We start from the raw sequence: 21,976 nt of genomic DNA, 5'->3' as shown, positions 1-21,976 counted from the left end.
GAGGCTGCACATGGGGCTGTGTTTTGTAATAGTGTGGAATAACGTGTCCTAACATAAAGCTTGAGCTTTTCATCTTCCATAAAACTCACTTTGTAAGTAAAATACAGCAAATCCTCATCTCTGAAATACCACTTACAAATGTGCTTCTGGTGACTGGGTTTGCAAGGAGCAGTAGTGAATGATGGAGATGGGTTAAATTTTGTCTGTGGACTACTGTGTTCTGGTTTTTATCACAAGTGCTGTCGTTCAGGGGAGAAAAAAAAAACCCCTACACCTAGAAAAACTTAATTTAGATTTAGAACCTTTGTATCTGTGTTGTCACTCTGCTCTAATCTAAAACTTATGTTTTGCTTTTAAAGAAAGAAGAACTGTTTTAAGCCCAGTTCTGAACAAACTCGGTGAAAGTTGTTGAGTGTGACACAAAATGTGGAGCAGTTCTGTGAAATGCATTTTTTTCCCCCCAGTGCTTTGGCTGCAGGGAAGTAACTGTTTCTCTTTGTGTAAGGCATGACTTTGCCTTTCTATTAACTCTTTTTTTTCTAAGGGCAGATAGGCATTTAGTATTAATACAAATTAATAAATCATCAGCCATATGTGAACAACAAAAATGTGTATCTCACATTTTCTGGGTCTGGTGTAATTGTAGTTGTGTTTTGGTTCCAAATTAAGCAATCAAAGCAGGTTAGACTTAATGTGGACTGATCTGCTGATCTCCATCCTAACTCAGGTTGTTATAGCAATGTAATAATCTCAAGGTTGCATGTCATGACCTTGTTTTTTGCACTACATATTGCAAGAGCTAGGCAGAGTTATGTTTGTTTAAAGACAGTGTAACAGCTGCAGTGTTGGTCCTTGTCAGGCCATTGTATCTTCACTAGAAGTAAAAAGCATTTTTTGGGAGTTGCTTAATTTCTGACTTTTTTTTTTTTTTTACTGTGTTTTTATAACCCTAAAACCATAATTGCAGATCTTGAGAAAATTGTTTAATTTATTTAACAGCTGCCATTGTGCCCCGTTTCGCAAATCAGAATTACAAATGGGAAATATTTACTAGTTGGAGTTACAGTGTAAATACCCCATTAACTTCTCCAAAGTGCTCGTTGCTGATTTCAGTAATTGGACCCGCTCCTAGAGACAGCCAAGCAAGGGAGATTACCCAGGGAATGCTTGTTTCTGAAGATGCAGCTTCCTTCCTGATTAAAAAAGAAGAGAAAGGGGGGGAGCAGTTTCCTGTTGGAATCCTCACTTGAAGGGAGACTGGGCAGCCGTGCCTCCCCCTGCTCCAGCTGGACTTGGTGTGGAGGCGTTCTCTGACAGGCCGTGTCCAAAACCACTTTTACAAGAGCAGTTGGGGTTTGCCTGTGCAGGCAGAGCTGGGATTTAAAGAGGTTTTTGCTCCTCTCTCATCTGCTTTTAATGCATGACCACGACAGGCAGTATCTCCGAGGTTAAGGCTGGATAAAGGCTGTTCTGTTCCTAAGGTTTGGAATTTTCTCGTAACGACCTAACAGTGACACTCAACCCAAAATTTCAGCTGTGTGTAAAAAAAAATGTGGTCTGACCTCGATATATATGATGTGAAAAATGAATAATAGCAGCACTGCAGGCAAAATCTTCCCTGTGACAGCCCAGCCCTGCAGTGGAGGGTTCAGGAATTTGGCTGCGCTTTTGGAAATGGGCCTCGCGATTCCGCCGGAGAGATGTTGGAGCTCAGACAGGGCCCAGCACACAACGGCTTTGTTGGAGGGTTGGCTCTGTGCTTATGGCAGGAAACTGGAGTCAAACCTGACTTTTCTACCTACAGTATGTGGTGGTTTGTTTTGAATGAAGCCAAGGCTGCGTTTCAGTCTTGTTTTTGGAAGTAAAACCATGCTCCCAGGCTTGGGAACCACAGCAGCTGAGAGCTACAACCACTGGAGATGACAATTAGGGCCTGACTCTCTGTTTCCTTAATTCAGTAGGGATTTCTTCACTTCTTTAAGGACAAACTCCCTTTCTCTGTTAGTCCAGAGTGAGCTGTTAAATAAGAACCATACATTCAGAGTAGGTTTAGGTGAGGTATTAGAAAGAAATTCTTTCCTGTGAGGATGGTGAGGCCCTGGCACAGGTTGCCCAGAGAAGCTGTGGCTGCCCCATCCCTGGAAGTGTTCAAGACCAGGTTGGACAGGGCTTGGAGCAACCTGGTCTAATGGAAGGTGTCCCTGCCCATGGCAGGGGGTTGGAACAGGATGGTTTTTTAGGTCCCTTCTGACCCAAAGCATTCTGTGATTCCATGATGTGTGGTGGTGTGATAAAGCTGAGGGGTCCCAGGACCCTGTGATTTCCAAAGGTATCCAGAGCATCTCCACGTCACTGCATTTTGCAGACACCCTTGCTTGGGTACCCGAGGTACCCAGGTATGTGGCTGCCTTTCAGAGCGTTGCCATCCCACTTTTCTCGCTGGTGTGGAGCTCCACAGAGCACAGCCTGCCAGAGGGAATAGGTTGAAGTAAATGAAAAGAAAGTTCAGATGTTTTTGGTCTGAGAGTGAAATTGCAGAAGGCCCTTAGAGCTCTGACTTATTGTGCAATCTCTGTAAGTAATTTGTAATCAAAATACCTTTGCACATGTCACTTCCATATTTCCTGTAATAAAACAGCAAGAGCAATTAAGATTTTGGACCATAATCTTCTACAAGCTTCTAAAAATGAGTGGGCTGGGGATTTTTTTGACTTATGGCTGAAATAGCCAATTTTAAATTTTTGATTGCTTCAAAAAGGTTTGGTAATAGCTATTTTAATAGATTATTTTTCTTTTAACTGTAGCCCAACAAAACTGTTACTTGGTAACATAATTGATCTGAAGTTGACTTCTTAAAAAAAGAAACCTAAGTAAGAAACCAGAAGAACTCTTCACCAAACTGGAAGTTACCTGTACTCTGGTCACCCAGCATGTGACCTACTGGGCTTTGTGCATTTCAAATCAAAAAAGAATCAGTAAATATATTGCCATATGCATGCAAATGTGTCTAATAACACTCTGTGTATCTGTAATGCTGTTCTGCCACGGTTCAGAAAGTTGTCTGTGGTCTTGGCATTCCTCAGGAAACGTTGGATTAATGTAGCTGCCTTTGTCACAGTATTTTTTCCCTGTTTAAGTAGGTGTGTGAAGGCTGGTGCTACGTAAATGAATTACACGGAAGACTTTGGAGGAAGAAGGGGCTTGTAAACGAGACTGAAATTAATGAATATGAGAATTAGAAATCAAAACTTTATGTTTAGTCTGAGGAGAAACAATTCCTTAAACCGTAACCACATGGCTGTTTCTTGTTTGCATCAACTCTGGTTGACTGTTATTGTCTTCTGGTAATTCTCTGGGGCAGTGGCCTGACTTTGTTGAATGAGCCAATTGTTTTCCTTTGTGTTGCCCATCAAGTGAGTCCCCATCTGGTTTGTATCAGACTGTTTTCACAGCCAACAACTGCTGCCTTTTCTATATCCTGACACTTAAGGGCCCCATGCTATCAAAGCATTGCTGTGATAGCCTGTCTGGCTGGGCCCGTACAGCTGTGCCGTGCAGCTTGAAGCCATTACCCCAGTAATGGTAACTTAGAACTTGAACTGGCTCTTATTCCCACTGGTGTCGTGTGTACAGTGAACAGAATACATTTTTGTTGAACTCAGTGTTCCACACACAAAAAGAAAAAAAAAAAAAAAAATCCTTTAAAGCTCTCGTTCGACTTTGTGTGATTGGTGAGTTTTTGTTTTCCGGCAGCTTCCTGTATCTAGAGGCAGTTTTGTGTTCTTCTAGAAATTAATGACTACAAGGCAAGCAATATTTAGTTAAGGCACTGTTGTTATTACTTACTTTTATGGTACATTAAAGCTCAATAAGTGAAAATTAAACAAGCAAATGATTCTTAATGAGGATTTTTCTTATCAGATTTAGGAGAGGTTTCCAGGAAACTTTCCGTGCCTGATAAATGTAGGTTGTGTGAATGATGCTGCACTTTGGATACTCTGCTACTCCCTTTCCAAGTATCTCTCTAAAAATACAGGGCAAGGAACAGTGAGTCTGTACTAACCTGTTTCAGGGAAGGATTGGAGAACTCTGTTGCAGTAGAGTTAAAACTGTGTTGCAGTTTGCATTGCAGAATCACTGAGAGGCCCCAGGCATGATCCAGGTCCTTTCCAGGCTTCCAGCATGGCAGGAGACAGTCCTGTTGCAAGAGATCTTGCAACATGTGTCTTCTCTCTCTCCAAGATTAAAAAAAAAATCCCACTATTGCTTCAAATAAGAGTGACATTCAAATGATGTGTATAAAGAAAGAAGATCTTGAAGCATTTGTTCTCTCCTGCTCTTGTGTAGGCAGTGTAATGATGAGGGGAAACATATTCCACAACTTGTAGATGTATTGAATATTAAGTATATTCTGGATTCAATTATTGCATGATATTTAAGAGAGGGAGAGAAAGGAAATAATGGATAGTGTTTCTAAAATTTCTGGTCTTACTGTGAGCATGTGCAAGAAACTGCTGGAAAACAACTTGATTTATCTGATACTTGCAGAGTAAGTGTTCCTGAACCTGGAAGTGCATGTGTGTGTGTATGTGCATAATGTGAATGAATTTGCTTTGAGTAACATACTGGGGAGCCATTAAATTCCATGAGACTCATGAGATAAGCCTTTCTTTGCCATTGTGCTTTTCCTGCTGGCACACACTGGATGTCAGATTAGGATTGTGCAAAATAATTGGGTCTGTGTCACTGTCAGGTGTGTGGAGGGTTTGCAAAAGCTGCTTTCTTAAGGAGCTTTGCATAATTGCTGTTCCTATGATCCCTGTACAGCTCCTAAATTCAGGTGTGTGCTCTGGAGTGGTGAACAGAGCCAGGTGTCCGTGCCCTTCACCTCGGGGGTCTTTTCCAGCCTGGATCGTTCTGTGATTCCAAGTTGTGTCCCATCACCACAGGATCCACACTCTGCAAGGAAGCTGCTCCCTCACATGCTGACTGGATTTCCATGCACACTCCTTTGCAGTGCAGGTTTCCCTGCATTTTAGCCAGGAATATTTAAACCCAGAGAACTGATAAATTATTTTCATTCAGGCTGCTTACAGGCTCTGTTAATCTTGCCTGTGGCCCCAAGCAATGAGGAAAGGTGCTGATGAACTGGGTGCACACCAGGTTTGGCACTGAGAGCTTGAACTGGGAGGAGTCAATGCCCTGCATTTTATAGCAGTTAGCAGAGATGGAGGAGTTACTGATATTAAAATCAGCAGTGATGTGTCTAAGAGAGAGTTAAGGAGGAGGTGCAGTGTGCTCAGTATGCAGAATAGATGTAGAGCAGTACATTCATACAGCTCATTTATTTGAACCAATTTAAAGCTAAGATTCACCCAAGTATTGCAAAGGAATCTTGGTTTTACTCATTCCCATTTAACAGGCCAAGGTTCTTGGTTTCTTTTTTTTTATTATTATTTTATTTTTACCAGGAGGAATGCTTATCTCTATTGCACAAAGTTTAATCATTTTAGATTGCAACAGACTTTAAAATAGCACAAGATAAAAACACACATTTGCTCTCAGACCTCTCCAGGTTTCTGATCCTGGGCATTAGACTGTAGAGGCAGCATTACTTGTCATCACACTGGCTGTTCACTTCAAGAGCAGGTCAGAATAGGGGCTGGACAGAGACAGGACCAGAGGAAATGGCCTCAAGTTGCCCCAGGGGAGGTTTAGATTGGATACTGTGAAAAATTTCTTTGCTGAAAGGGTGGTCAGGCATTGGAACAGGCTGCCCAGGGAAGTGTTGGAATCACCATCCCTAAAAGGGTTCAAAAAAGTGTGGATGTGGCACTCGGGGACATGGTTTAGTGGTGAACATTGTGGTGTTGGGTTAATAGTTGGACTTGATGATCTTAGAGGTGTTTTCCAACCTAAAGGATTCTATGATTCTATAATAGTGGGCTGCCAGAAGATCTTCCAGTAAAGATTTTAATGTTTTCCTTATTTGAACATGTGCTTTCCAAGCTCACATTTATTTGCCTCTCTAAACTTCCTAGAACTGCTTATTCCTATACCTTTTCCAAAGGCCATTGATGTGCACAAATGGTGACAGCTGTAGTGGCCACCTTCTGCTGCCAAACAAAAAGGCTTGAAAAGAGGTATTTTTTGATAAGTTTGTTTGTTCCTATGCTAGAAATGTGCGTAGAGATGTCCTGGAATTTATTAGACTGGCCATTGGAAAACGCTAGCTGTATAGGGCTGGCTTTGTTCTGTCTTGTTTTGGCTTTTTCCTGGGGAAAACATTCATCATCCCCTTTTGAAAAGGTGTAATTACAAGAATTTTGAGTAATTGTGCTGTAGGTATAAGCATTTTAATATGGCAGATTGTTGTAATGGTAGTACAGTTATAGGAGTCTTGGAAAACTGTTTCCATATGGGGAATCCCATGACTTTAGAAGTGAAAATCACCAAAACTGCATGTAGTTGTATGATTATTTAAGTATTCAGAGTAGAGAAATACAGCTATTTTGTTTGTGGTCATCTAGAAAAACACTTGTTATTGAAGTGGGTTTTTTTCATGCTGAGTGTACCTTATTTAATATTTTATTATAAGACTGCATTTAGTGATTCTGTATGTGAAGAGTGACTTGCAAAGAGAAAATTCTGCCCTGCAGCCCTTCCCTTGAGGCAGAAAGTTTTCTCTTTTCTTTCTGATACCCAACTTTCACTCAAATCTGGGTGCAGATTCCTGCCAGGGCTGGAGGGGATAAAACCTCCTTGCCCAGGAAATCCTCTCGTCTCTTTGAGGGAGAGCTCACCAAGGTCTCCCATCACACTTTTAAGTGAGAGAAAGCAGCTTGTGACTTCTTACCCTGTTTCTCTGAAAGTTGTCCTCCAGCATTCCTAATGATGTTTTGGATACTCTTGTGCCTGGGAATTAGCAGGGCTGGACAGTGTGTCTTGCTTGGTGAGCACAGGCAGTGCAAGCAGATAAACGTGCCCGGGCTTGACTTGCAGCATATCCTGGACCTGTCTGATAAGTAGAGATGATCACAGGTGCATCCCAAGGGATGTGGATGCATCCACCACACATCCAAGGCTGCACATGGGAGCAGGTGTCAGTAATTCCCTCCTGCCTTCAGATCAATGCATCCAAGCAGTGAGACTCCAGAGTATCCCAGTGTGTATCCTGGCCAGGACTCTGACAAAAGAGCACCATTTGCTTAGGGGATCATAGAATCATGGAATGCTTTGGCTTGGAAAACCTTAAACTATCTCATTCCAGCCCCCTGCTGTGGGCTGGGACACCTTCCACTGGTCGAGGTTGCTCCAAGGCCCGTCCAACCTGGCCCTGAAAACTTCCAGGGATGGGGGATCCACGGCCTCACTGGGACACCCATCTGCATTTTAAGTGGGAACTGGGAAGATTAATTTTCAAACCTTAATTTACGACGAAACGTCACCGACTCCGGTCGCTCAACTTTAATTACTTGTGTCAGATATTTTTTGATTATTATTCAATAAAAGCAGGCCATGTAACTTCTAAGCATTGAAAAGATGCTTTGATTTTTATGTCTTTTCCTTGCCACTCCCCATGCAGGCCGTGGCTGCTGTTTTGTGCAGCACAGTGGAACGATGTAGATAAGCTGCAGGCACTATTGCTGCAATTAATATCATTAAGATATAAGGTCTCTGTGGAGCCAGTCCTACTGCTGGGTTTGCACTCACTGACTCTGCTTCCTGAGGGAATTCTGCAGAACTTTATCTCAGAATTAAGTGTGAATTCCCACGATCGATCATTCGGGTTCCTTTTTCTTACCTTCTTTATTTCGCTTCAGATACTGGCATTAAAATGTCCTTTGGAGCCCCAAAACATGAAGGTGTGAGTAACAGAATATATAACACAAACATGCTTTTAAAATTACCTTCCTGACCACTTGCCAGTTAGATTTTGCATAAAATTAGGAAAAAAAAATTGGTATGTAGGTGATATTTAGTTTTACTGGATAAGTAAAATATTAATTACACCATTTGATCTGCAGTTTTTTAATTATCACTTGTCAGATTCTCCTGATTCCACCAGCTGTTTACCTTGGTTGTCTCTTGTGGATTTAGGGATTACTCCTCCCCCAGCCCTTGCACAAGATACACATTTTCCTGGTGGTTTTTCAAAGACTCTGGACCAGTAAGGAACCAATTCCTAATTTTTTTACTTTGAAATAAAAACTACTGCTTCAGTATTTACCACAGACCCTCATCTCAGTTCTCAGGAAAATGCTTGCAGCCAAGAAATAGCAGTGCTTAAAAATTAAGAAAAGACTATTTGTTTCGAGCCAATTGCACATCCAAAAATCACAGTATGGAAAAATCAAATGGACTTTTAATATTTCTTCTTAGTATTAATAATTATTGCATTCATTTGGAAAGATCATTACACATCTTTTGGAAGGGATTTGCTGGGAAACAGCAGCAAGAACTGTGGCCAGGGAACGAATTTGTTAAGCAATGAGATATTCTACAGAGCAAAAGATGCCAGATCTAAAGGAGCAGAGTAGGTTTTAGGCACCAAAAGGAAATATTTATTTAGTAAACTCTGCAATCTCATTCCTGGATGTTTTTGGAGCTGCTTTCTGTCTGCCCTTCCGTACCGGTCTCTGTGTGGGGATTTTGAAAAATCTGGTTCTGGTTTATTTAATGTATTTCTAGTTTTTGTTCTGTTTGGTGTTGCTATTGATGGGGATACGGTGTTTTGGAAAACCGCTGAACCTGAAAACTCCGACGCGAGAGGAGGAAAAAAATCATTTTCAAATATTCTGCTTTGAAAAATTTGTGGGCTGCTGGGCCTGGCCCCACCCTCCTTTGCTGGCTCGGGATCTGCATTTATTTTCTTTTTGGAAATATTTATAGCTGGGGTATACATTGGGGGTTACACAAACAAACAACCGAAGCCAAGCGCGTGTGTGTGCACGTGTTTATTTTGTGTGTGCCTGTGTGCAGGGTTTCTGTGAGTACATTACGCCATGGGAAGGTGGAATTTGCCAAGTTTAGGTCAAAACTTGAGCTGAACTCATGCTATATAGTTTTCTGTCTCCACTGGTGTCTGTGGCCCACTTACAGAAGTTTATGAGTTGGCTGAGGCCTTTGAGAATGAAACTGTGTTTTTTCAGCTCGAGCAGTAGACTCGTGCTTTTAGATCCAGGCATTTTTGGCTACAGTCCTGCAGATGTCTGTCCATTTCTGTGAAACAACTCAAGTGTTTTAATTGTAAATCTACTCCTTTCATGTAACTCAGCCCTAGAAATTTGGCCTTGTTTTGCCTACGGTCTTTTCTGTTTGTCATGGAACCAGCTAAGTTGGGGCAGTCTGGGTTGGAGTTACAGAAACAGACCTGCAGGATTTACAGGACACCTTGTTCTTGCTCTCTGTGTTTCTGTCCCAGTGAAAGGCAGAGTCTCACCTGCAGCCAGGTAAATGCTTGGCACAGGGTTCAACAAAGAGAAGAGGGTCCCTGCCTTAAAAAACACATTTCGGGCAGAGCTGAGAAAGGCCACCTTCTCCTGAATAACCTGAAGAAGCCTATAGATTCAAGGTGGCCAGGGCTAGAAAAGCTCTGGAGGAGGAACTATCCTTTCTAATGAATGGAGAACAACTTTGTCCAAACAATTGGATTATTTGAGAAACTGTTGATGGTCCTGCTTATTCCTGAGAAAGCTGTATTATTTACCATCTCAAAGCCATGTGACTAATTCTTTACCTTACCCAGTTCCAGCTTGACATGCCATTAAATTCCAGAAACATTGAATAGCCAGTATGCACAATACAGATAGACATGAGTCTGGACTGGATATACTCTATAATTATAATCAGTAATAATAACAGAACTGACATTGCAGTGCCTTTTCTCCTTTCAGTGTAGCCTTCAGAATTACTTACATCAAAACATGGATGTTTCTTATCAGTATGTGTTAGCCCAGCAAGTCTGGAACCATTTTGGTTTTGCTGAAAGTGCTGCATGTTGGATTGCTGTCGTTGGTAATTTGCCTGTACAAACATGTATTGAAATGAGTGAATTTTAGTTTGGTATCAACCCATGGAGACATGCATAGGACACCCATTGGCACAAATGTGTACATCACTTCTTTACTTACAGGTAAGAGGTGCAGGTAAGAGAGGCTGAGAGAGCTGGGGTGGTTCAGCCTGGAGAAGAGAAGGCTCCAGGGAGACCTTGAACCCCTTCCAGTGCCTAAAGGGCTCCAAGAGAGCTGGAGAGGGACTTTGGACAAGGGCCTGGATGACAGGACAAGAGGGAATGGCTTCACAGTGACAGAGGGCAGGGTTAGGTTGGATATTGGGAAGAAATTGTTGGCTGTGAGGGTGGTGAGGCCCTGGCACAGGTTGCCCAGAGAAGCTGTGGCTGCTCCATCCCTGGAAGTATTCAAGGCCATGTTGGATGGAGCTCTGAGCAACCTGGGCTAGTGGAAGGTGTCCCTGCCATGTTGGAACTGGATGGTCTTTAAGGCCCCTTCCAACCCAAACCGTTCTGTGATTCTGTGAAGTGTTTCTGTGATAGTGGTTCTGTTACCTTCGGGGCTGTAGATATTCTTTTATTTTATTTTAGTCTTTCCTGTAAAGAATTTCTTACAACTCTGTTGCCCTGCTAATGGTCTTTGTAACTACTCACCAGATGTAAATCTTTTTATGTAAGGGAAAAGCAAAATGGGGGAATGACACAGGAAAAAAAAAAACAAATGCACATTCATTGAAGATTTTTAGATGCAGAGTTACAGATCTGCAGGTGCTGTGCTATCCCAGTGCTCAGAACACTTGAGCTAATGCCATCTGGAGGAAGTTATTTGTTGGGACAGGACAGTGTTTTAAACTTTGAAGTGAAGAATAAACAAAGTGAAGCAGCTGGAATCTGGCAGAAGAAGAAACGAACCATTCCTATCAGCCTGTGCTATTAAAGGAATGAGAGCACTGGGGTTGTTTTTGCATATGCTTGGAAGTTTATTCTTGCTCTAGAACTGAGCTGCTTTGGTTGTTCTGTTGGGGAGTAGAGGGAGGATTGTTTTGCAGTTTTAGGAAGTAATATGTAGGTAATTACAGTAATTATAGTTCTGGTTTTCTACTGACACAATAACCTGGGTCCTGATTCCTCAAACCCCTCCCTGTTTATTGTCTTGATGGAGAGAGACTGTTTACCAGAGCACGGAGTGACAGGACAAGGGGGAATGGCTTCAAAATGAAAGAGAGTAAGCTTAGATTGGATATTAGGAAAAAATTCTTCCCTGTGAGGGTGGTGAGGCCCTGGCACAGGTTGCCCAGAGAAGCTGTGGATGCCCCTTCCCTGGAAATATTCAAGGCCAGGTTGGATGGAGCAATCTGGTCTAGAGGAAGGTGTTCCTGCCCACAGCAGGGCGTTGGAATGAGGTGGTCTTGAAGGTCCCTTCCATCCCAAGCCATTCTGTGATTCTGTGATAACACTTTTCACTTACAAGATAGGGGTCTGTTTCATCTCCAGAGATATTTAAATTAGGATTTTTATTTAATATATGGAGTCGAAAGAGTTAAAGCACATGGTTCTCATTTGGCTTAAAAGTCAGACTTGTTTAGTCTTTTTATTTTGCCAAATAGAAAAAATTTAAAAGAAAGATTTAAACATTTTTCTTTGTTCTTATTGTTGCCATATGGTATTGGGAACCAAACCTCCCTTCAGTGGGGTTAATTCCTTTTTCATTTGGCATCCATTCACCACACACTCATCTATAGCTGATTCTCTGTGTGATGGTGCCTTGTAGAGAAAAACTCCCTTCACAGGTCACTGGATGGTTGACACACCATTAATTTTTATGCTTCTGTTAAACAGAGGTCTGGAAATTTAGTACTGTACATGAATTTGTTATAGATTACCAAGAACAGGAAAAATCTCTGATCTGAAAATCTGACCTTTTCCATCAGTGGGTCACCAAGATGTTTTCAGTCACTCGTGAGTTTTTACCAGTCAAGGGCTCTCACACTCTCACTGAGTGTCAGTTTTCACAGTTTATATGAATTTATCCTGTTAGCTGGTGACAAAGAGTTTGGAAAACTGGAGGTCACCTGAGGTCATGCACTCCATTTATTGGATTTTAACGAGCAAAATTTTTATAAATGCACCTAACTACATGATTAGAAAATTGTACTGAGCTCTCCCAGAGTCTCTAAAGAAGGGGGAAAAAATAGTCATGAAGGCTACCTGCCTTCCTGCCCTGCTTTTTAAAGGGAAGAATTTTCCATTCCATTTTTATGACTTATCACAAGATCCTAACCACTGCAATTTGCATATTTGTGCTGGTGAAGAACTCGGTGTTTAAGAGGAAACCAACTTAGTGTTGGTTATGAGCTGCTCTCTCTGAGGGGGGGAAGATATAAAACAGAATATCACCTTCTTAAAGAAAGAGCAGGCCAGGGGCTGTACAAACACTGTCACTGGGGTACAGCAACAGGCATAAATATTTGTGTATTTATTCACATACCCATCCTACATGTATATATGATGTGTTACATGCACTGTGCCTGCACGTGGTTACATTCAACAAAAGGTAATAATGATAAAGCACATGAGAGAATAACTTAGTAACTGCGTTTTTTGGGCCAATGTAGAGTTTCAGGACGAGCAGGTTTCCATCTTGGGAAGTTGCAGTCATGGAGCAGAATATCTCCCATGTAGCTGAAATAGGATATCCAGAGTTTTTTTGCAGTTAAAATGCTGAAAATCCACATTCTGTATTTTCTGTGTGCATCTAACAGAGTCCAAGTCTTCAGATTTCTTGTCTTTTAAAAAGGTAAATGCTGACTTTGGGTATTTTTAAGGTTATTTAGATAACTCAGGGCCTGTAACTTTTCTGTTGAACAAGTAGAGGGAATTATTCTTTTAAGTTTTTTGTGTTTTAGCATTTTATATCTATCATAAAATTGGACTATAGTCTGTCTGTAAAACATATTAGAGTACGTGTTAGGAAGAATGCAGACTAATATGATACTTTCTTTTAGCACTCCCAGAATCAAAGACTTGAGAAATTACTACAGAGCCCTGGGATAAGGGAATATTCTTTTCTTTTTTCCTTCCATTTTTTCTTTTTTTTTTTCCTTTTTTTTTTAAGAAACCTGAAAACAGCTGTTGAAACAATGACATCATGGAATGTGACACGACTGTGGAAATTATTAACAAAGTCAAGCTTTGAAAGCTTCAAGCTCCATACAGAGCTGGAGAGTTGCTTTAGTGTGTGGGATGATTTATAGGGTTTCCTTGGGCATTGCACAGTCACGTCCTTACTGTGTGTCAGCTCCACGTCTGACCAAATAAACCCTCTGCTTTCCTTCAGTTCCCTTTCTCAAAAACCTTCTTGTGTCACTCAAACATGGCCACAGAATCAAATCGTGAAATCATAGAATGGTTTGGGTTGGAAGAGACTTCAAAGACCATCCAGTTCCAACTCCCCTGCCGTGGGCAGGGACACCTTCCACAATCCCAGGTTGCTCCAAGCCTCATCCAACTTGGCCTTGGACACTACAAGGGATGGGGCAGCCACAGCTTCTCTGGGCAACCTGTGCCAGGGCCTCACCACCCTCAAGGCCAAGAATTTTTTCCCCAACATTTAAACCTGCCCTCCTTCAGCTTAAGGCCATTTCCCCTTGTCCCATCACTCCATGCCCTTGTGAAAAGTTCCTCTCCAGCTCTCTTGGAGCCCCTGTGGGTCCTGGAAGGCTGCTCTAAGGTCTCCCCAAAGCCTTGCATTCTCTTTTCTCTCTTCTCTTCTCTTCTCTTCTCTTCTCTTCTCTTCTCTTCTCTTCTCTTCTCTTCTCTTCTCTTCTCGCCTCGCCTCGCCTCGCCTCGCCTCGCCTCGCCTCGCCTCGCCTCGCCTAACCTCTCCGAACCTCTCCTCTCCGAACCTCTGATGTGCTGATTTGCTGGGGACACAAAAAATGCTCCTGTGCTCCTGCTGCCTTCCTGAATGGCAACAGGCTTGGCTGGCACAGCTCACCCCATATGATGGCTTCACTGTCTTTGGCCTAGTCCATGTTTGACTTCCCAGGCTGTTGGCTGCTGTTGTGGCATGGAGAACACCCGATGGAATTTTATTTTAGCAGTGGGTTTTTGTTTTAATTAGCCATTTGAAGCGTGCTTTGCTACAAATTGGATGAATGCAGATTACTGCTTCAGTGACATAGTAGATAATTAACTGGGGTGAAAGAAAGCCTAACTTCTTGGTTTTATTGGGAAAATAGTGTTCTAATTGCCTAGTTTATCACAGAGGAAGGGAGAATTGTTACAGCTTCCTGGAATGAAAACAAACTCCGAGACAGCCTTTGCTGTTGTACATGGACTCAGATATGTGTTTGTTTTGCGTGTAGCTGCTGCCCTTAAATGTCCCCAGGAAAACTGAAATCTCAAAATGCTCTTTCTGTAGTTTTGTGAATGCTGTGCTGTTCTTCTTCTAATGCCATTTCTTCTGTCTTCCTTCATTCTGTGTCTCCAGCCTGATCCATGCCTTGCTCTTCCTGCTCCATGAATTGATTCATCTTATCTCCCTCCTCTGGCTAAATACATTAATTTGTGCTCATGACTCTTCTCCCATCCCATCTCTGGGATGTTCATACTTACAATGCAGATGGGTGTCCCCAGTGAGGTTGTGGATCCCCCATCCCTGGAAGTGTTCAAGGCCAGGTTGGACAGGGCTTGGAGCAACCTGGTCTAGTGAAGGTTTCCCTGCCCATGGCAGAGGGGTTGGAACAAGACGAACTTTAAGGTCCCTTCCAACCCAAACCATTCTGTGATTCTATGATTCTATATATGCACAGAAATTCATCCCTTTGTTGCCTGATAAGAACTCTGATGGCTAAAGCAGCACCCTTTGCACTGTGGGCAGTAAGGGTGCCTGTGTACTTGTACTTCCATGACTTCAGTAGACTTCAGCCATTTGTCACAGACAGCAAATAATGACTTTAGTTTTCCTCTTTCCTTTTCTCTCTCTTTTTTTTTTTATTTATTTTTTAGGAGAAGATGCTGCCCCACATTTGAATCCCCAGGTTTCTGCAGCCAAGGTGTCAGTGCAGCTGCCTGCTAGAAACACAGGAGACGAGACCCAGAGTGTGAGCAGTGCACGGGGAGATTCGGATTCTTCAGGGACAGACACATTTTAAAGCTTATGGCTGTTTATGACAGTCACTGTCTAAAGATTTCGTGCTTGGTGCATTTGTCTGTCTAGTGTGATAGTCTGGGTGTTCCATCAAAATAACAGTCTTTCAGCACTGTTTATTTTCTACTGTTTTTCTGATAATTTTGTTATTGTTTTAAATTAAGACAATGATTGTCTGTGAATATATCAGGTATTTTTAAGCAAATAAATTGCAGTTCTTTCAGAATCATTGTGAGTTTAAGTCAATAAAGGCCTTTTAAATATTTATTGTATTACAGGTGAAGGTGATTGGTATTAAAACCATTGCAAAGGTCTGTCTCACTGATGGGAAAAATGCTTGTTTAATATCACATCAGTATTGTCAAAATGTTGAGCAAAAGAGAGATATATTTGAAACCAAAGTTTGCAAGAAAACTGTGTTTCTAAGTATCTTCAGAGCCTGTTCATCGTTAGAAGACTGCTATGACAAGCCAATAATTCAACACTGCGTGTAAAAGAGACCATTAGAGTTTGTATTGTAATTATGAGGAATTTATTTTTTCAGAATTAGGAAAGTTTTTCAGCGTTTTTGTGTTTGTTTCCCTAAAGTTTTTTGGGGGTTTTTTTCTGTCTTGAAACATCTCTGAATGGGAGATTGTGTGGGTAAGGTTACTTGTTTACATTTTTAATGTAATTTTTTTCCTTCTCATGAGACAGTTCCTTTGGTCTCAGCCCTCCAGAATCTCAGTCAGAAATGCCACAGTGATGGTGAACAGCAAGAGTCCCTGGACATAGTGCCACCCTCCCAGGGGCTGCTCCATTTTTTATTGCCTCCATCAGGACAATGAGGTTGTTCCAGCAGTGACAGGAGGAAGGTAGGATTGTCTGCTCCAAGCAGCATCCAAACAGACTAAAAAAGTAGGAATTCAGACATGTTCCTGTAGGAAAACTAGGAAAGAACTCTTCTCCAAGCAGGGCAAACACAGCTTTTGCTCTGTTCCTCATCCACTCCAAGCTTTTCATCTGTGAGAAAGAGGGGATACTGTGGCACTTTCAAAGACATGGGGTGTGAAGGCATCTCTCAGAAACTTGGGAAAAAAATACTTGGGTTGACTTGTACCTTGTGACAGAGGGGCATAAAACTTCATGGCTTCACTGTGTCACTGATGAGAGACACTTTGTCGTTGCAGATGCTCATAACCATGAGCAGTTCCCATTAATTTTGTTTTTATGGAGCCTGCACTGATTTCACCTCTCCTTCACAGAGAAAGATCAGAAGCTCCTTTTGGTTTTGTGTTGATCTCATTCACCACAAGGTTCGGTAGATTTGCTGGAGCATCTGCAGGGGTGGATGGAAAGAGAGAGAGCTTCAACCCTTTCAAGGTCAGTGATATCCTGAGGATTCAACTTTAATGGGTGTCTCTCAAGCACCTGAGAGACTTGGGCTCTTGTCTGTTGTGACAGACATGTAAATAGCACATTTAGGGGGGGTAAAAGGGTAAAAGTGTGTCAGGCTTTGTGCAAAATGCAACACTGATTTAAAAAAAAGAAAAAGTACAAATGAGAACATGGAAACACAGGATGTCCTGGGTTGGAAGGGACCTTAAATACCATCCAGTTCCAACCCCCTGCCATGGGCAAGGACACTTTCTACTAGAGCAGGTTGCTCCAAGCCGCACCCAACACTTCCCAGGGATGGGGCATCCACAGCTTCTCTGGGCAGCCTGTGCCAGTGCCTCACCACCCTCACAGCCAAGAATTTCTTCCCAATATCCAGTCTGTGATATGGCATTGCTGGGAGCTGGATTTCAGCATATGATGCCACAAACATTGTCTCCAGAGGTAAAGCTGCTTCTCACTGTCCTTGTACTGATTGCTGCTCTCTGTGGAACTGCTCTGTAAATCAGACTGTTGACCCAATCAATACTTTATATAAAACCAGCTTTTTGGGGGATGATGGAGGTGTTTTTTTACCCTGCAGCAGGTTGCTACAAGTGATTGCACTAGAACAAGTGAGAGGATAAGGAAATGCAGTGGGCAGGGAAAGAGCTTCTTAAACCAGCTTTCCTGCAAGAGAAAACCTTCATGAAACCATATTCCAGGGTCTCTGTCAGTCTGCTGGGTGTTTTAGGGTGCTGATACATAATTTAGGTCCCCTTTGTTGCAGTGTAAATGGTAGTTGAGCTGTGCTGTTCTGTGCCCAGGGCTGTGAGCTTGGATCAGGAGTGTTCTTTGCTGAACAGAGTGCAGTAATTGGGCCAAGGACATGCAGAGAGCTGACAAACAGAGGGACGGGATGGGATGGGATGGGATGGGATGGGATGGGATGGGATGGGATGGGATGGGATGGGATGGGATGGGATGGGATGGGATGGGAGACAGCAGATGGATACACAGGCAAGGAGAGTGCTCAGGAAAGGATGAGTCAGCCTGACCTATGGGAGAGGCCACTGGCTCACCATACCAGGAAAATAACTGTGTTGGGCTCTGCTTTCTGCAGTGCTGAGCAGCTCACGTGTTGCTCTAATTCTCTTCTTTTGCATTTAATCACAGGTATTGTCATTGACTGAATCCTGACAAAATGAGTTGTGTTTTGAGGAAAACATGCCATAAAATGCCTCGTGAATACCATTTTCAGTCAGTTTTGAAAATTCCCTGTTGGGTTGTGTTCTCTCCCAGCTTTTTGTGACTGACTGATCTTTTTGGAAGCTTCTGGGTTCCTGGCCCTGGTCTTCAAAGATCTGCTGCTGGTGGGGATTACCCTGTGGCAGTGGGATCTGCTAATCCTTCATCCCCACTGCAACCTCCGCTGGTCCCATTCAAGGAGCATTTTGGAGAGGTGAAGAAAGTGTGAACTGTTTGCTTTTCCTTCCTCCAGGCTTCCCCAAAACAAAGTATCCTGCCACAAAAACATAAGGGGACCTCTGTAAATCTGGCACTCTGTGAATGGATCATATTACAAGTATTTATATCCCTAGGAAAAACTGGGAGTGACTGGAGGGTTACTTTTTAGCTTTTATCTGAGGCTCCATTTTGACTTTGAAATAGAGTGGTGGGGGGGGAAGTATCTTCTAGAAATTTATCTATTTCTTACTTTTGGATTCAGTCTTGTATTTCAGATTCCTGTAAGTAGTTTTCCGGAGTTGGAAATGGTAAGCACATGTTCTCTGAGCACAGCCAAGCCTTGATAAGGAATTTGTCTGTCTGCCTCTCCAAGTTCCATTTTGTTTCTACAGCTTTTATGATTGAAAATGCACATTTCTCATGGGCACTCAGAGAACTGAAACAGCGTGATTTGCAAGCTTGCTGAATGGATTTCTTCCAAGCAAGTCATTGGGGTATGTCATCAAAGCTTAACAGCATCAAATAGAATTCCGTCCAGGAAAAGTATTTAAAAAACCCACCTCTGTACAGCTCTATTTTTCAATTAAATCTCAGCAGCAGAGAGGTGGTGGGGAGGGTAGTGAGGGTGTTACTGGATTTCAGGATTGTAAGCGTGGAAACCAAAACCCTGCCTTAATTTTTTGACTTGACTGAATTCCTGGTGAAGTTTGCTGGTGGCTCACTTTGGGAAAGCAGTAGAATGAGAGTGTTTGTTCATGGATTGCACTGGCAGAGTAGGAGAGCACAAAGCTGAAATGCCAGAAGCTTTTATATTTGCAGAGAATTTTTTTCTGACTTTGATTAGGAAAAATCCACCAGTTTGGAAGTGAAGTGCTCAAAAATCCAGGGGTTTCTTCCCTCCTCTCCCCTTCCTGAAGATAAAAGAGCTGCTGTTATGGTGAGGGTGGCAGGGATAAAGAGAATGGGTGGGTCTAGAGGGACATCATGAGATTCCTGGCACAGGTGGAGATCCCAGCTCCCAGGCCAGCCCTGGCTCTGGGAGAGGACTCCAGCCACAAGCTGGAGTTTGTGTGGTGCTGGTGTCACCCTTCCCTGCTCAGCTTATCTTGGTTTTCAGCATAGGAAGCGGAAAATTTCATGTGCACGCTTCGTCTTATCTGAATTGTGGGAAATAGGATAAAGCGAGGGTTTTGTTGTTCCTGTTCATAGCTCAGAGATGGAGGTTGTCAAAATTAGCTGCTAAAAACATGCACTGACCTTCCCAGGTGCTTTACAAATCACTGCAGGATAAGGTTTCTGTCCTGATGGAGCAAAGATGTGTGTGCCAACCTAATCCCCGTGGATCGAGCACTCAGATGTGTAAAATGACACATGTGCAAAAATGTTGCTGGATCTTGGTCTGAAATGGAGCCACTGAAGAGCTGGAACCCTGCAGCTGTTTAAAAGCTCCCTGTTAACACTTGGCACAAGCGTTGAAGGCGGGATTGCATCCTGCGGGATTGATACGACATTGGAAGTTCATCCTTTCCACAGGCGTCCAAGGGTATTTTGTGTGTAGAACTGAAAGCTACTGTATAAACATTGAGATATTTGCCTGGTTGGCAGGATTGTTCCTATGGAGATCTCTTTTTTATTCCCCTTTTTCTGCTGCATTCCTGATTTAGAGTCATGTCTTTCATAAGTTACCTCAAAATATTCACTATTATGGTTGTGTGCTCGTGCCTCCCCCAGCCTTCCAGGATTTGGATGGGATTTTGCTTCTTTGCTGGCCAGATCACTTACCCAAATCTCACTGTTGTGGTGTCCCTGAACCAGGTGAGGGAACTGCAACAGAAGGTTTTTTTCCAGAAATCCCAAGTAAAATTATGGAAGTGTCACTGCTGTGCTGTGGCCAACTGAGCAGAGGCCAGAATAAGGCTTGGGCCCTGCTCCTCTGATGGCAATGACAAAAACCCACAATCCTATGTCTGTGTCTACAGATTTTGTCAGAATTTGGGTAGAATGTGAAGCCTGCTTTTGTCTTTTGCTCTCATTCTCTGCCTTGAGAGGTGACCACAGAGAGTGGACTCCTTTAGTTCAGGGGTTGTTTTCTTCCCTATACATTTAGGCAAAATCCAGAAAGTGAGAGAAAAGTCAAATCAGAAGTGGGATCAGAAGACTGTGAGGTGCCTTGATCATGGAGGAGGTCATTCCCCAGTGATTCCAGTCCAACAAAGGGCCATTTTGGGAAGAGGTGCTTTTTCACCCCCTTTGTAAATCTTGGGGCAGAGAATCATCATCATTCTGATCAGACTTCATCCCGAAGGCCCGTAAGTCTTCCAGCTGATGGATCCTGCACTGAAGTTGTTGAGGACCTTGAAGGGGGATGTGAAGCCCCTGAAATGCCTTGAACTAAAAGCCAGTGGGATTCTTGCCTATATAGTTGCCATTGCAGGTCTAGTGCAGTTCCCAGAAAAATAGCTAGGAAGGAAAAAGAAATGCAAATATCTGTCATCTGAAGAGGTGATCAGCTGCTAAACAAAGAACTTCACTAAAACCCAAAAAACTAAAGCCAGTTAGGAGGTAGCAATCCTGCTGTTTGTCATCTACTTTGCCAGTGAGCTGGAAGCCTGACTAGCTGCCAGGAAGGAGGTTTGGGAGAAAGGCAATGAACTCCCAGCAGTGCTGGTCTTCATCCTGCCTGCCCTGGGCAGGCAAAGCAGCAGCTTGGACTCTTCAGACCACTGTCTCAACTCTGTCTTTTCCTGGCAGGGGTGCCCAGCCCTGCAAATTAGGGTTGCTCACACTTCATATTGCCCTGAACTGGCTGCAGGCAGAGCCCCCCCCATCCCATGCAGGGGCACAGTGAGGTCGTTCCCTGCTCTACCATCTCAGCACTCCAATTTCTTACTGTCAGATGAAAAAGTCTCCCCTGGTTGCTGCCTGTTCCTTAATATAGGTACAGTTGTACTTCCCCTCCAGCCTGTTATCACCTGGACAGCTGGATGTTTGATCACCATGGAAAAATCTTGCCACTGAAACGAGGACTGTAGAGCTTATTTTTAATAGGTTCTGGGAGATGCTTCTTGCAGTGACAGAGGATTTTGCTGGCTGAGTGGCATCCTGTCAGGTTTTTTTACCCCCTTCTTTTTATTCTGACAGCCTTGGAAATTGTGCTCCTCCTGCATGATGTGCCCTTGGAGAAGGGCATTCAGCATCCTGTCACATAAATACCATCCTCCCTTCCCGTGCTGCAGTCACGGCTCCTTCCCCGCTGTGTTCCCTTAATCAGCACCTATGGCAGAGCAGCAGGCACCCAGCCACAGATCAAACGTGGGACCTGCTGTGAAACCCAGCATCTGCTGAAAGAGCACTTGGGTCTGTTAATGCCAAGTGTTTAAAGCAGCTTTCCAGGCAGTGCAGTGCCAGGTGCTGCAGAGTCAGGGATTCCTCTGGCCCTTAAGCCTTGCAGCTCTGGACTGAGGAGGATTTCCTGTTCTGTGCTGGGGCTGCTGTGCTGTTGCATCTTTGAACAGCTGATTTTGTTTTGAATTGCAGAATCATAGAATGCTTTGGGTTGGAAGGCACCTTGAAGACCATCCACCTCCAAACCCTCTGCCACGGGCAGGGACACCTTTCACTAGACCAGGTTGCTCCAAGCCCCATCCAACCTGGTCTTTTGCTGTTTTATTTCCCCAGATCAATTAGCTAAAGCCATCTTTGCTATAAGTGTTTTCTTTTTAAAAGCAGTCACATTCTTGCCTTCTCTAACTGTCATAAGGATGTTTTTCAGGGCTGGGAATGCCAGGGGTTTTGTTTAGGTTCTTACAGACCTTTTTATGGACTATAGTGGCTGGTTTTTGTAAGTCCTGCTAAATCCGGGAGGGTGCAGAGGGATGAGGTGGGGAGCACACCATAAAGAGGCATCCTTAAGGAAAACAAAGACCAGGAGCATGAGTCAGAGGGTGACAGATTCCCCTTTCATGCTTGTAGCAACAGTTTTGCATCTT

General features: G+C 43.1%; 1 protein-coding gene across 6 annotated transcripts in view; it reads left to right on the top strand.

Annotated features, from left to right (window-relative positions):
• Positions 1 to 15,390, top strand: part of KIAA0586 (KIAA0586 ortholog) — a 74,872-nt gene extending 59,482 nt beyond the window's left edge. For all 6 annotated transcript variants that reach the window (XM_027662599.1, XM_027662598.1, XM_027662597.1 and 3 more), the window contains one exon: positions 15,023 to 15,390. In XM_027662599.1, coding sequence (XP_027518400.1) covers positions 15,023 to 15,168 — 146 coding nt within the window. In that variant the 3' untranslated portion in view covers positions 15,169 to 15,390. The remainder of the gene's footprint in view (positions 1 to 15,022) is intronic.
• The last annotated feature ends 6,586 nt before the right edge of the window (positions 15,391 to 21,976 follow it).

Source organism: Corapipo altera, unplaced genomic scaffold (assembly GCF_003945725.1).
Source record: "Corapipo altera isolate COAL_440 unplaced genomic scaffold, ASM394572v1 169, whole genome shotgun sequence".
In the NCBI taxonomy this organism is placed as follows: domain Eukaryota; kingdom Metazoa; phylum Chordata; class Aves; order Passeriformes; family Pipridae; genus Corapipo; species Corapipo altera.
This window is presented reverse-complemented; position numbering and strand designations above follow the sequence as displayed.